This window comes from Magallana gigas, chromosome 9 (assembly GCF_963853765.1).
Source record: "Magallana gigas chromosome 9, xbMagGiga1.1, whole genome shotgun sequence".
In the NCBI taxonomy this organism is placed as follows: Eukaryota; Metazoa; Mollusca; class Bivalvia; order Ostreida; family Ostreidae; genus Magallana; species Magallana gigas.
Window position 1 is genome coordinate 32,661,295 of NC_088861.1, and position 16,019 is coordinate 32,677,313.

Consider the following 16,019-nt stretch of genomic DNA (forward strand, 5'->3'; position numbering starts at 1 on the left):
GATTCGAAAGTAGTGAATAAGGATACTTACTTGTGGTGGAATCAAAGTCTTATGAAACATTATTTCGGTAAGTTCTTGTATATAAACACAGCCAGTTCGCTCTGTTATCATCGTGTCGTCAGGATGAACTCCTTGATATCTAACGTAATTTGCAGTTTTATAAACTACACAAAGCAAAATGAAAGTTTGAAGGGGTGCTAAACTTATAAAAAAGGCTTGACAAGAAAAAAAGGTCTTCTTGTTACAGTTATGTATAACTTTTCAAAAGTGGGAGGGCAAAGCCCCCCCCCCCCCCCAATAGCCCAGGTGCCGACGCCTATGCTACGCAATTATGTGTTTTCCTTCATAATTGTAATTTAAGTCTTTGACAAAATCCATTTTATATCAATTTTTGTTGTTGATATAGTTATGTTAAAAGTACTAGCAAATCTTCGAAATTAGGTCGCTGAAGGGTTGAAGCGACGGGCTGTGTCAAAAATAGTTCGGACCGGAAGTACATGTATTTGATAAAGCATCCCCCGTTTGATATAGCAAAGGTTTATCACACGGGTAATATACACATCACGTATGAGATAAATGTTCATATTCTATATCGGTACAGTTTATCAACATAAAACATTGTAAAGGTTGTTCCGTGCACTAGCCCTTTAAGACACAAAATCAAAATTCACGTTCGGCACATACGGCATACAGTTGCTACTGACTCAGTTGTTTTATGCAGTACCTACGGTATGGGGAAATCACTGTGCTCAAAATACAGATGAATTAATCGTTTCTCAATCAATCGATACAGACACGAGTCTAGATCAAATTCGAGTCACAGATTTGCAACTCAATCCACGAATATTGACGTCCAAGTAACTTTACTCTGCCATTTTTTGTAATACTACACTGAATGATCGCACTGTATCGTTATGTTACTGTTTAAGACTGTATGTTAGTAAACATGGACTGGGATGATAGACCATACGATTCAAAGAAGCGTAGTTACATTGTAGATGTTTGTCGCATGATCGTATAAGAATAGGACTGCTTCGCCAAATTGTTGTCGTGGTTATACTTACCCTTTATGAATGTCTTCTACCTACAATAAACAAGGTTAAGCATTATACATTCTTTGCGTTCCGACAGTACAGTCCTTTTTTTAGAACACTTACAAAATTCGTGAGAGGTCATGAATTCAAATTGATTAAATTAGGACTTTGGTATATGTTTGAATCATTTTTATCAGCAAAACTTGGTGGTGTACCTGTACGTACTTTCCTTTTACATACACCCTATTTAATTTATTCTTTTCATACTTTACACTAACACTCTCGGTAGATATATAATAATTCGTTTAAAGTTACTGCTCAATAGACGCATTCAGGGAGATTTAAATACAAAATAGCATAGATAAACATTCGTTTAATCGAATTTGCGTTGAAGAATCACTCAGATATCTCTGTAGGGGTTCATTAATTTACAGTTATTCAGTTTTTGTTTGTTTTTGCTGTCTGCATGTTTAACTACCCCTTTCTCTTTTTTGACATCAGAGGAGTTACTACTCGCGACTGCTTTGTATGAAAAGCATCAGATGACATATCTGTCAAGGTAAGGAAAGGAAATGTACACATGTGTACAAAACGGTGTGCCTTGTTACACAGAATGGTACAATTCTTTTACCTGTACATACTTAAGAGCCATAATAATGATTGTAAATAATTGTGGCCCCTTTTTACATTTTACTGTAATATGACTTAATTTGTACATGTTTTAAATTGAACCACTGTGTTTATAATGCATACTGATTGAGACATCAACCATATGGCACGGATGATGTCTAAACTAATATATGTAAATTAATTAAATGACAGCTTTATTGAGCCCAGTAAATGTATTTGTATGACATGAGTTTTGTGGGTGAGGAACGAGAGAGAAGGAGAGTGAGATCACCTCTTTCTTTATTATCTAGACAAAGGTATGATTAACTGTGGTCCATTATCGTTTGTATACCTTAATATAGACACCACACCGATTTATGATGTTGGTTCAGCAGGAGCGCTGTCACTCTACATAATGTTTACTTCTTGCACCTACTTATATGTATTTCAAGATTTCATCCATTACAATTTCAAGTAAGACACTGTATTGATTTTACTTGCAGTGGGCAAATAATATCATTTAGGTATATGAAAATTTGTTCAGTTCACCTTTTTTCAGTTTTATTTTAATTATATGAAATGAATTAATGCGATGATCGTCCTTCATATTAGCTAAACCACGATGTGTATGCCTTCTGTCTTCTTGATCTTCTTGAGGATCAACTCAAACTTAGGAATCACAAAATCCAATTGTTGGTTACCAAGCAGTTTATTAACAAGCGTGATTGTATACTAGTAGTTTTGTCAAAGTTACAACAATTATTAGCAGCCCAAATCAAAGATCTGCTTAACATCATTTTACATGGATATATGAAATTTTACTTACAACTGACTGAATAGTTCGGCCCATCTATCATGAGTGAACATTTGGTGTTCAATTACCAGAGTTCTATTTAATTCTAAATAAAGTAACAAAACTGTCAGAACTGTCTATCAAAGAGTATGAATGCAGGTCTTGAGTCTCCGAGTTCCAGGTCTTTGAGTCCCCCACCTGGGTATGGGGCATTGCTTAAGCATAATACATTCATTAATACATGGCTTTAAGGTTATAAAGGTTAGATAGATGGAAAAAGCATTGCATGGCCAACTTGCAGTATCAAGGCCTTACGTACAATATTAAAAGGTCATATATAAAAGTATACATGAGTTCATGGTTTAAAAGGTTACAAAGAATATATAAAACATGCAATATATGAGTCAGTATAGAGTACCAGAGCTATCGATTCAGACACAGAATCGCCAAATATGACAACTTATTTATAAACTCCCAGTTTGGATATTATTGTGCCCGCATTCTGCACCTGGTTGTAAAATATTTAGGAATACTGCGCAGTGCTACAAGAGTCACAGAATTGTTTCTGTTAATCATATCATTACCACAATTCATTGCGCAGTATCTAGGTATACATAAGTATCATAGTGACCAAGTTGTAATATTAACAATTCAAGGTCATAACATGGCTATATCTGTTTACAGATGTTGTGTAACACTTGTTCAGTAGAAATATGAAAGCATGGCATACACATGTACTTACACATGTACATACACATGTGCATATACAATGTATTGGAAACCCTGTTTCAGAAAGGAAGTTTGTAATGTGAATTCGATTTTGCATATGCATACATTACCTGTTTTGCCTTATACATACGAGTATTGTGATCCCGTTAAAAAAATAAACAAAACAAACAAACAGGGAAAATAAAAAAAAATAAACAAAAACAAATCGGCAAAAGGAAAATACAAATTTATCAAGAACAAGATGTTGTGGTAAAAAGAATCCTATGTTATTATGATATTGGATTACACGAGTTTTCGGAGGATAGACACAAAGTTAACGTTTCAATAAACATGAAAGGTAATCAAACACCTAGAACTAACAGGTTGATTAAAAGGGCATTTGGGGTTAGATATCGATATTCAAATTTACTAGTACACAATATAATTTAAAGAGAGTGTTTGTACTTTACAACCTCTTGATTAGTTCCTCGCCAATACACTTATTACTTGCATTCATTATCCACTTATTTCAATGAAAATCTAATTTAAGGGTACAACTAGAAAATCATTGATTGGTGAGTTAATGTTTACACTTTTGCTAAGGTAGGAATACCTTTTTGTAGAATATTTACTCAGTATGCATATCAAAATATATAGGGTACTTTGAACAGGTCTTTTAAATCTCATGTAACCAGTTTTGTTGTTGTTGACCGGGGGTCATTCTTCAACGTAGAATAATGACCCCCGGTCATTAGTCTACGTAGAAAAATTACCCCTTTGCCTGAAGAATAAGTGTCATTTTCATAAAAATGATCACACTCCACATGAAGAAAAGTGACCCCTGTAGAATAATGACCCCCTTGTAGATTAAAGTTTTTCAGTATATTTTTTTATTATTTGTGAAATACTCTTTACACTATTGTAATTTTTACTGCTGCAGTTTACAGAAAGTAACATGAATTATAATTTATATTCAAATAAACTTAAAGTGAAAAAAGGGGTATACTGTGGTTTCATTAATAGTCAAGGGTATCAATTTTCGTGGATAAAGTGAAAGTCACATGTTCAAGGATACGTAAATTCAAGGCCGATGATCCTTTCAATACAAATTGATAGTAGAAACTGCACTTCAATGAACATTTAATTTCATGGATAAACTTAAAAACGAAATCCACGAAAATTGATATCCAACGAATATTGATGAAACCACAGCATCTTAGAACATAAAAATACTTCCGTTATAACAAGACATTGACGTATTGCATAGGGGTATGGTTGTCATCTTAAAGGGGTATGGTCACGATTTTATTCAAAAATTATTTTTCCGATTTTAATGTTTACAAGGAATATATACAAATCAGCTTGAAAAAAGATTTTTTACTGGTATATTGAATTTAACCTATGTAAACAACAACAGGGCACTAGCCTTGTTTCAATGACAAAGAATTGTGAGCCCGGTATCTTGCTTATAACTTTACAACTGACCCTCACATTTCATTTGATCAGTAGAAATGCTTTCCTTAAGCATTGTAAATAATGAAAACAGAAAAATAGAATTTGACCAAAATCGTGGCCATGCCCCTTTAAAAATTACATTTACATATATCTATGGTGTTCCGATATAGCCACTTCGACCTTAGGACGAAGATGCGAAGTTGCAAAGGCGATAGTGCGAAGGCGAAGGAGCAAAAGTGCGAAGATGCGACGACGAAGCGCGAAGATGTGATGCCTGAAGTGCGAAGGTGCGAAGGCGAAGGAGTGATACTACTATCGCTCCTTCCCAACTTCGCAATCTGGCCTTCGCACTTCGCACTTTCGCCTTTTTTGATTGCATTCAGCAAGTCTTGGTCGATTACATAGAATTTAATGTAGGCACCGTACTCGCCAAGGTTTTCCGATTAATCCAGGCTATTATTGGTTCGCATGCGCTAGGCCATCGCGCTTACTATGAATGTTTATAAATATTTTAATGTGTACATGTGGCATATATGTTTACCAGTGCTAGCTATGCCTAATCATTATCTACTCCACATAAAATTTAATGTCCACCATAATGTGTATACATGTATATGCACTTCCAGACTCCTGTCACTTACCAGCCGTCTGTTTACCGTGGAACAAACACAGTAACATTCTAATTTCATTATGCGACACTCATGCATGGATCTAGAGGGGGAGAGGGGGTCCGTATTCCCGGAAAATTTAATATTAATAATTTCACGCAGTAAAAGGGGAGAGGAGGTCTGGATCCTATCCCCCTGGATAATTTAATTTTATTAATTTTATTTAAATAAAATTCCCAAAATATGCCTCTGAACCCTTAAACGATAGAGAGCTCTGCAATTATAAATTATAGGTAATCACAGATTACAAAGCTCGCCGAGACGAGTCATCACCTTTATGAGGCATCACCTTTATGAGACCACCTTTATCATATTATATGAAAACCATCCTTTATGATCTTATATATTCATGTATTCTGTTTTGACACAATATCGTATATTCCCTGTTAAAAAATTGTATGATAATCATATCATCATATGTTAATCAATACAATCATATCAAAATATACAATACTGCACATAACAATATCATGTTCGCTGAAGTTAGGACCAGTAATAACTAAGATATCATCATCAGAGGGCACCAGCAATTAAAACCTTTACCTCCTCAAGCATCCCCAACCTATGGCTTTGATTCAGCATCCATGCCTGTCAGGTGCATCTGTATCATAAGACACACCATCCATTCAGGTTCGGTGAAGTTAGCAAGTTTGGTGAAGATAGGACAAGTAATAGCTTAGATACAGGACCTGCAACAAAAACTTTAACCAGCTCCGGACGCCGACGCCGGGGGTATAGCATAAGCTCCCCTTGACTTCGTCTCGGTGAACTAAAAAGGCAAAAGTGCGAAGATTCGAAGGCGAGATTGCGAAGTTGCAAAGGCGAAGAAGCGATAGTAGTATCACTTCTTCGCCTTCGCAACCTAGCACTTTCGTCTTCGCATCTTCGCGCTTCGCCGTCGCATCGTCTATATTCTTCATATTAATTGTTCATGAATTATACTTGCATTGAGGATTTCCACTATTACAAACTGATGGGTATGCAAGTGCATCACCCAGAATTAATGATGAAACCAAAATTATAAAAAAGTTTACTCCACTGTTAGGCATTATAACCAAGCTGAAGTTAGTAGGCATTGACAGCAGCCATTACGCCAGTAGAGGTTAACGGCCAATAAGGAAAATCGTCAAAGTACTGAGAGTACTCGTACAGAAAATATATTTTACTTTATCGTCGGCATACTTCAGTAAGTCTAGTTAATATCAAGATGATTAATGTACCAATAGTTTGTATGAGCATTGGTAACTTTGGATACAATAAAGATCGTGTGATCAAAATCAAGGGAGATATAAACCCCTAACATGGGCCCTAACCGTTATCAACGCTTTTAGAAACAATCTTTTCTTATTAAAATCGATCAGTGTTTATTATCTATTAAGATTTACTATAGTGATCAGGTACTCTTCACACATTTGCTCTAAAAGAATAAAGTATATTCATGATCACAAATACAACATTACAACAAATGTTTAAAATATTGATGTTCATGTATTACGTAGAAGAAAACAAAACTAACGCAAAATGATTTTTTTAAAATCACTTTCCTCAAGAAATGTAAATAAGAAGAATTCATATTCCTACGTTACCTGCCCCCTTAGTCTTTTTCCTTAAAGAAATATACATGTATCATTCCAAGATTGACAATTCATTCACCAATGAATATTGCTTATATTATTACAACAATTATTCTTATGATTACTGTTCTTTAATTATCACACAATATTCTCATTGTGTATGAATTTTTCTTTATTTGCGTCATTTCCCGTCGTATGTCGACGAGAGAAGTGACGTAACTGTTAACATTCAATTTGTGGCAATGTAAGAGTATTTTGTGTGTGCTTGCTACGGATATCTAAAACTATATACAGCGATTTATTTACAAATAACTTGTTAATAGCTTCAAAATCAGTTGAACAGAGTGAAAAATTAAGTAATTTCAAAGTCATATGCATATCTTGGATACAGGGTAACCAATTTCTATTCATGTTTACGGGGGGGGGGGGGGGGTCATTTTTCTATGGGGGTCATATTTCTTCTTGCTTAACATGAAGAAAATTAAACCCTGGGTCTTTTTTCTTCAGAAAAATCCAATTATTCTTCAGCTGGGGGGGGGGGTCATTATTCTACGTCGAAAAATGACCCCCGGTCATTATTCTACGGGGGTCATTATTCTTCATTACACCGGCGTTTAAATGGCCGAAAAACCTTTCAAATCTCTTTTTACACAGATAAATCGCGATAAGTCTGTAAGTGAGGATTAGATATAATAACAACGGATGATTTTATACATATATGTATAATTCGAGAACAGACTTAACAAGTCCTAAATACATAAAATGATGTCTAAATTAACTTTATGGTTTTTTAGACATCAGATAGCTGCTGATTGCTGTTACTGTAGCTGGGAACAATGCATATCTACATGTACTAGTATTGAAAACTCTTAAATGACTACAAAACTACATGTTTATTACATTGTATATTTATCTTAAATCTAAACATATACTCCTTCCGTATATTCAATTCAATCAATAAACAATCAAGTAAAACAATTTCTTTTAACTTATGAAAGTCGGAAGCATGTGCATCTTAGCAACCAGGTATCTGCACAAGCAAAATCAATTCGCCAAACTTTTAAAGGTGATCGATGATTTATTTTCTTATCTGATATTCATATTACATCATACTTGTATACTACAAGAGAATATAAAATTAATTTGATTCTAAAGTATAAATTAAATTGATCATGAACGTTAAACTGTATTTGGACTATCTTTAAGATGTCTAGGGAATACTGAATGATTTTTTTCTGTAATTTGATATCAACATGTACGCGGGGGTGTTAAGGAAGCATATGGCCAATATGCCGTCTTATTTTGACTGTTGTATTCAAAATCGTGAAATTAAATAATTATTTAGAATAAGATCAAAAACTTAGTATTATCCTTTAAAATAGATGTCAGTGCAATAAAATCGGGTAGTACATCACTGCCACATTAGTGCATTATCACGTGACAACTATAAATAGCTTACGTATATTCCTTAACATAAAATGTGATAGAACAACACTACCCCGCGGTTTCCAAAATAAAATAAACATACGAAGTGAAGGCAAAACATCTCAGTTTAATCAAAACCGCTGCTAGAATCCTATGTTTTTCCTTATCAAAAAGTTATTCATCCGGTTCTCGTAAAACCTTCCCAACTTTTTTTACGTTTGCACGGAAAACGGCAAATTGCATTAAAACAACACACAACATGGGATTCTAGCAGCACTTTTCAATTTAAACATTGATCAAACTAACGATACGTATAAAATTTAAAGTTCAATATAAACGGGGTAGTGTTGTTCTAGTCAGATTTTTATATCGTAAACAACGACAGAGGAACGCCTGGCCGAGAAATAAAAGCAAATTTACATACCTTTTAGCGAATGATTGATTAAACTAACATCTCCCCCAGTATTCTTATGTTCAATTCTCAATAAATCACACCACAATACTTTATAAGAGTTCTTAGATTAGTTATATTTGGAATATGTTTACGATGCTTTCCGATCAAATTCACACGACATTCAGCTTTTAGTCATGACGTCATCAATGTGTAAATCTACGTAATACAAACTAATTTCTGGCAAAAATTGTCTTCAGTGTTTTTTATTTGTTTTTGGTCTACGTTTCGTTGCTTATATATTTGAATATGTACATAATAACTAAGATTTGTGATTTCACGGAATTACATGTAACTCAGATTCCATATGCTTCCTTAACACCCCCGCGTATGTGTCAGTCTTCTTTTTTGTAACAATGTGAACTGTCAAATGTAATATATTACGCAATGCATGCTTGGGTTGCCGCGTTCGGAACACTGTATATAAAGCACATAGATAGAAGTTTTTTCTCGAGTTGCTCTTACTTGCAATCCGAGAAGACCACACTGAAACTATTTATTGAATTACAAACAGTGCGGTGCTTTTAATTTCTCACAAAAAGCAACTGGGTCCCAATACACATTTAAAATCTTGGCTTATGGATTTTTAAAGCGAACACAGTGAGAGATGTGCGACTAAAATCTAGTATTACAAGGAAAATTCTTTCTTTTGCTTGAATTTTGTGGCAATTTAATTAATATGTTTGACATGTTTTTTTCTTCAGAAACACGTATTGTACAGCTGAACAGGCGTTGGGTGTGGGAAGGATGCTCCTAGTTCACGGAATAGGAATGAAAAGTGCGTACGTTACATGTATAAACATTTGCAGTATGACAATTATATAAATAACATGCTTGCGTGAATAATCAGACGAATTGAAAATTAAATGTTTCTTTAATTTTATTCATAAAAAGTCAATACTTTCTAGTTATTTTTATATAACTTGTTAAAACATTTCAGGTATCATACTTTGCATTCATCAGAAGAAAATGCATGCCTGTCCCTCTGAACACGTGGCCACATCGTGCGATCCTTTTTGACTAAAGTTTTTCACAAATGGGTATGTAATATTATAAATTTAAACGAATATACAATTAGTAACCATTTGAGACGTTATACAAAAGTATAGATATATAATTTGAAGATATAGCGATGTTTTGCCAGCTTTACTCTCTTTATTTGCACATGTAAGAATCACTGATCCGATGGTGATATGTAACATATTTTTTTTAATTGACCCTAAAAAAACTCGATCTTGTTTGCTATATATTGCGATGTTTTTTTTGTTTTTTTTTTTATTTATTTGTAGATCTAGAGATGATGAATTGCAATTATAGCACTTGGCTTTTTAATTGGTTTTGTATGGCAGAGAAATAATTAAAATAATAAACATAATTTTTGGCGTGAGTCATTCATGGTGCAATATGTAATAGATTAGTAGATTCCAGTTTTGTAATACACAAGGAATAGTATATTAAAACGCTATTCAAATGTTATTAATTTAGTTCGCAAAAAAAAAAATCACCCGGGGGGGGGGGGGGGGGGGGGTATAATCATGTTTGCAATAGGATTCCGGGGTCTATTTACGCTAATTTTACTGTGTGAATTCAAGAAGTTTGAATCTTCCAGGAGTGGTGGTAGGGGGTCCGGAACCCGACCCTCTCCCCTTTCTCTCTAGATCCGAGCACGAAACAGTTATATTTCGTTCATACTTTAATCATATACATGTAGTATTTTGTGAAATATATGCAGTTTAAATACTTATGCCTTAATTATTTTGTTCTATTTTCCATTATATAGTGTTGAACTTGAAGATTAGAAATCCCATTCTTACGTACCATGGTTCAACGAATTACGGGATCAGTAAAAAAACACAATAGCTGCACAGGTAAGTTAAATTGTGCGATTTCACGTTGCATTTTGTAGCATGAGATCCCTACTGACCTGTTTTCTTTAAACTATCTGGTAATTAATCATTTACATATACAAATATACATGTTTATTGTTTTTCTACTGTCAACTAAAATAAAACGATCGATTTTCAGGGCTTTTGAAAAACATACATGTATGTGCTTTCTTTTTCATAGTATCTCGTCGCGTCGATTATGATATTGCCAATGTAAACAAGTTTCTGCCTTGTTCTAGGAAGCTGATGCTTAAAAAAAAGAAACAAAGGGCCAGCGAGACCGGATCCAATCACTGCTGTTGTGAATAGACGGTGCACCAGAAAAAAATATCTATTCGTACCTGGTCCGCGTTGGTGTGTCGTCTCAGAGGAATTCGCCTATTTGTGGAGTCTTATAAAATACTTTGTTAGGGGTTTTGGTAACGGATTCCGTCTGTTAACATTCATTAAACTTTGTTTTTTAGTTTTTTGAAATAAAACTAGAATCTCTCTGTCATAGGCCTAGTTTTTTGTCACTAGGGTTCCATCATGCGTGAAATATCTAAACGAAAGACAGGTGCGTTCGTAGGGGTGCATTATTGACGGGTTGTCTCATATCATTATAACAAATATGTAGGGAATAGCGTAACCTGAATATTTAAGGTCATATACAATTACCCTTTTTTCATTATTTGTCAATATATTAATTTTATATATTCTTTATTTTATTTACAATAACATAACGTTATGTAGTTAGCGGCGCAAATGATATTTGATTCAGTATCCGCTTAAAATCTACGCTATCCATTATTTTGAAACATTTTTGCATTTACAAGTTTAAGAGATGCCGCATTGCCCTTAGATAAAAACTCTAAAGACGCATGCCGGTTGATTTTATTACTACTTGGTGCATTTGAGATTGAACGCCAATCTCAAACGCACCCAGTAGTTTATGCGGAGCAGTCGGGTTTCCGAGCAGTCTGATACTTTTTGGAATCGCATGAGTTTGCTGTCGATGTGATTTTTGTAAAAATAATGTTTTATTATCCTAAATATTCATTAACCTCTATTATAGTCAATTCCATGTACTTTTAATGAATCATTATGTAATTACATGCTCCTTTGGTGTGACTGTTTGGCATTTTTAAGGTTTTTGTGTCTTTTGGGGTAACTAGATGCGCCTTTTAGGGAAGTCTCATCCGGAACACTTTCTTTGAAAGGCCCGAGGTGTTCCGGATGATTCCGCCAGTTTCCGAAACCGAAACATTTCCATCACATGTAGTAATATTGTTCCATTAGGTTTCCAAGCTTTAGATAGTACGACTACACGTTAAATGAAGAATGGATGGATTTTACAACTCTCGGAAACGCATGCGAATAAATCTGGCGATGTTCCTAATGATTGGATATGGATGTGTGCAGGTATTCTTGTTGGCCCTGTTCTATATTTTGTGTTCGATGTCACTTACGCTGAACTTTTTTCTCAAATTCAGAAAACTTCAGCCAGAGACATAAGTAACAAATGTTATTGATGTCTCTGACTTCAGCACAACATTCTCAGCACTTAAACTGTCACAACAATGCTATTTTGGAACATCAAGAAAAGCATATACAGAATGTGAAAAAGAATGTCAGCCTAGTACCCTTTGTTTCTTATTCCTTTTAAAATGAGTGCTATGCTATAGATTCACAGCCTCAATATCAGTTGTGACAGTTTTAAATGAATAGATTTAAGTGAGATATATGATTTGTAACTGTGTAAAAGAAGAAAAAAATACTACCAAAGAACCTAGAAATATAAAGACAGTTGGTCTCATATATTCAAGCAATTGTGTTATGTTAGTTGTTAACAGATCATGTGTAGTTTCACTTGTTTAAAACCTCATTAATATCACTGTAAGGTTGTTGTCCCTTATTAAAACATTTGTGGCAACTGACTGCACTGTATCATCAGCTTTCAAAATATACTTCCTTGTTAAAATTACATAGAGTTTGCATGTTACATTAAGTAACATTAGCTTAGCTAATTCTTGGACACGTGGGTTCTCTCCGTTTACTCCGGCTTCTTCCCTCACCAATGACCCCCTCATTCTAACATCCGTGCCAACGAGAGATATTAATATAAGTTGTAGAACTTGTTTATCAATCGTTGTAAAATAAATAAAGTTCAGGTTCAGGTATTTTTAGGTTAGTAATTGTACAAAAGGAACTGAGTCTACATAATTTTAGAGACAACCATTCAAGCATGGACAGATCATTGATAAGCTTATTAAAATATAAAAGATGATTATTCAGATATACATCTTAGCTCTTTGCCTGCTAAAATAAACTAAATGATTGGATATTAGAATTACAGCTTTAATCCCACAAAACCTTTTTTCAATTTGTGATGTAAAGTCATTTGTTGATAGATTTTACAAGAGTCGACTGGTCAGCTATAAAGGAATGCACAGCCATCGTGCAGCTATACATGTATATACAGGGCATGTACATGAATTGCAACCTACATGTAACTTGCTTAACAGTTTTATACAACTCATTCTACATTTCTGTTATTAAGTATTCACATATGACTTCCACTCAAAGGCACTTATAGATGGGACGTCCCCATGCATGGATCCATAATTTTTTCCAGGGGGGTCAGAAGGAAACTTTTGTTTGCCAGGAGATGTACATTGCCTATTTTTTATTTAGTAATTTTACTAATATGTGAATTTAATAAAAGTAAAGATATTTCAGATAGGTGTGTGTTTGGGGGAAGGGGTGGTTGGGGTTGGGGGTCTGGACCTCCCCTGACAACCTTCTAGGCCTGAGCCTGATCCCCTCTTCTCACAAGTGCCTGCTGTCCCACTTTCATAAAATGAAGTTTTCTTTTGACTATACATGTATTATTTTGTTGCAGTTAAAGAATGCAGCATATTAAGAGAGAATATTATCTTGTATTAATAAAAAGCTAGAGATGGAATTAATAATAGCAGTACTGGGTACATGTATTTAGTACCAGTACCTGAGCAGATTAAATGTATTTGTATTGGAAGTATGCCAGAAACTTGATACATGATAAAAAAAATTCACCTACCGGTATTTAAAAAGTTTAAAGTCTTATATCATAGATAGTAAAGGTTGGTCGATAGTCCTCAAATATATGTCAGTGCTCATCATTTTCTTTTTATCATGTTTAATATTAAGAATTTAATTTACATTTGTGTTCTCTTTCTTTGATAGTTTCTAGTGCATTAGCCAGATTTATACTATACATGTATTTAATCTATAATATGCTTAAGATTAGATCCAAACTATTAAACACTTTAGTTATTCATATATATTAGGTGTCCAAGTAGCGTAGTGGACAATGCACTCGCTTTTCACCGCTGCGGCCCGAGTTTGATCCCCGTGATAGACAGTGGTTGTATGTGATAGGGTATGGCGGTCGCCCGCTTGGACACGTGGGTTCTCTCCGTTTACTCCGGCTTCTTCCCTCACCAATGACCCCCTCACTCTAACATCCATGCCAACGAGAGATATTAATATAAGTTGTAGAACTTGTTTATCAATCGTTGTAAAATAAATAAAGTTCAGGTTCAGGTATTTTTAGGTTATTAATTGTACAAAAGGAACTGAGTCTACATAATTTTAGAGACAACCATTCAAGCATGGACAGATCATTGATAAGCTTATTAAAATATAAAAGATGATTATTAGCTCTTTGCCTGCTAAAATAAACTAAATGATTGGATATTAGAATTACAGCCCTGATCCCACAAAACCTTTTTTAGCTCACCGAGACGAAGTCAGGGGGAGCTTATGCTATATCCTCGGCGTCGGTGTTGGCGTCGGCGTCCGGACCTGGTTAAAGTTTTTGTTGCAGGTCCTGTACATGTATCTAAGCTGTTACTTGTCCTATCTTCACTAAACTTGCATGGATGGTGCATCTGGACCTACTTATGGACTTGAAAGACTTGGATGCTGAATCTGAGTCCTAAATTTCAAATGCTGGAGGAGGTTAAGGTTGTTGGACCAGGTTAAAGTTTTTGTTGCAGGTGCCCTTTGATAGCAATATCTAAGTTACTGCAGGTCCGTACTTCACCAAACTTGCATGGATGGTGTGTCTTATGATACTGATGCACCAGACAGGCTTGAGTGCTGAATCTGAGCTATAGGTATCGGATGCTAGAGGAGGTTAAGGTTTTTGGAGCAGGTTAATGTTTTTGTTGCAGGTGCCCTTTGATAGCAATATCTAAGTTACTACAGGTCCGTACTTCACCAAACTTGCATGGATGGTGTGTCTTATGATACATATGCACCAGACAGGCTTGAGTGCAGAATCTGAGCTATAGGTTTCGGATGCTGAGGAGGTTAAGGTTTTTGGAGCAAGTTAAAGTTTTTGTTGCAGGTGCCCTTTGATAGCAATATCTAAGTTACTGCAGGTCCGCACTTCACCAAACTTGCATTGATGGTGTGTCTTATGATACTGATGCACCAGACAGACTTGGGTGCTGAATCTGAGCTATAGGTTTCGGATGCTGAAGGAGGTTAAGGTTTTTGGAGCTGGTTAAAGTTTTTGTTGCAGGTGCCCTCTGATGATTATATCTTAGTTATAACTTGTACTAACTTCACCAGACTTCCATGGATGGTGCGTCTTATGATACTGATGCACCAGACAGGCTTGAATGCTGAATCTGAGCCATAGGTATCGGATGCTGGATGAGGTTAAGGTTTTTAGAGCTGGTTAAAGTTTTTGAAACAGGTGCCCTCTGATGATTAGGTTTCAGATGCTGGATATGGTTTTTTGGAACAGGTCACATGTTTAATAGATAATAGTACTATTTCAAACTTGTATAGTTGATTAAACTGTAATATGAATGAATCACAGAGGAAGCTTCAGATGCAGAGCTAAATATCTCCATTATCAATCTTAGTTATTACAGGTCCTAACTTCACCAAACTTGAATGGATGGTGTGTCTTATGATACAGATGCACCTGACAGGCATGGATGTTGAATCTGAGCCAAAGGTTGCGGATGCTGGAGCAGGTTAAGGTTTTAATTGCTAGTGTCCTCTGATGATGATATCTTAGTTATTACTGGTCTGAACTTCACCAAACTAGCATGGAGATGCGTCTTATGTATACTGATGCACCTGACAGGCTTGAATGCTGAATCTAAGCCATAGGTTTCGGATGCTGGATGAGGTTTATTTTTTTTGGAACAGGTCACATTTTTATAGATGATAGCTTGCATAGTTGATTGAACTATATTATAAATGAAACACAGAGGTTGCTTCAGATGCAGAGCCTGATCTCCATTATCAAGGATGCTAAAGAAATCTTCTCACTCAAACCTGCTCGATAGATAGATGTGTTTGTTGATAAATGAAACAACATGATTCCTATGATATAGTATTGTATGGTATGAAACAATATTGTTTAAAATGATAC

General features: G+C 35.1%; 1 protein-coding gene and 1 long non-coding RNA gene across 3 annotated transcripts in view; both read left to right on the forward strand.

Annotated features, from left to right (window-relative positions):
• The first annotated feature begins 1,870 nt into the window (after positions 1–1,870).
• On the forward strand, positions 1,871–11,359 carry LOC117691494 (uncharacterized). The gene is made up of 5 exons (XR_010709141.1): positions 1,871–1,960; positions 9,422–9,495; positions 9,658–9,757; positions 10,498–10,585; positions 10,843–11,359. It is a non-coding gene; the product is annotated as an uncharacterized lncRNA (long non-coding RNA).
• A 436-nt stretch (positions 11,360–11,795) lies between these two features.
• LOC136271704 (uncharacterized) overlaps positions 11,796–16,019 on the forward strand; it is a 45,156-nt gene continuing 40,932 nt past the window's right edge. For both annotated transcript variants that reach the window (XM_066072129.1, XM_066072130.1), the window contains exon 1: positions 11,796–12,004. In XM_066072129.1, coding sequence (XP_065928201.1) covers positions 11,924–12,004 — 81 coding nt within the window. In that variant the 5' untranslated portion in view covers positions 11,796–11,923. The remainder of the gene's footprint in view (positions 12,005–16,019) is intronic.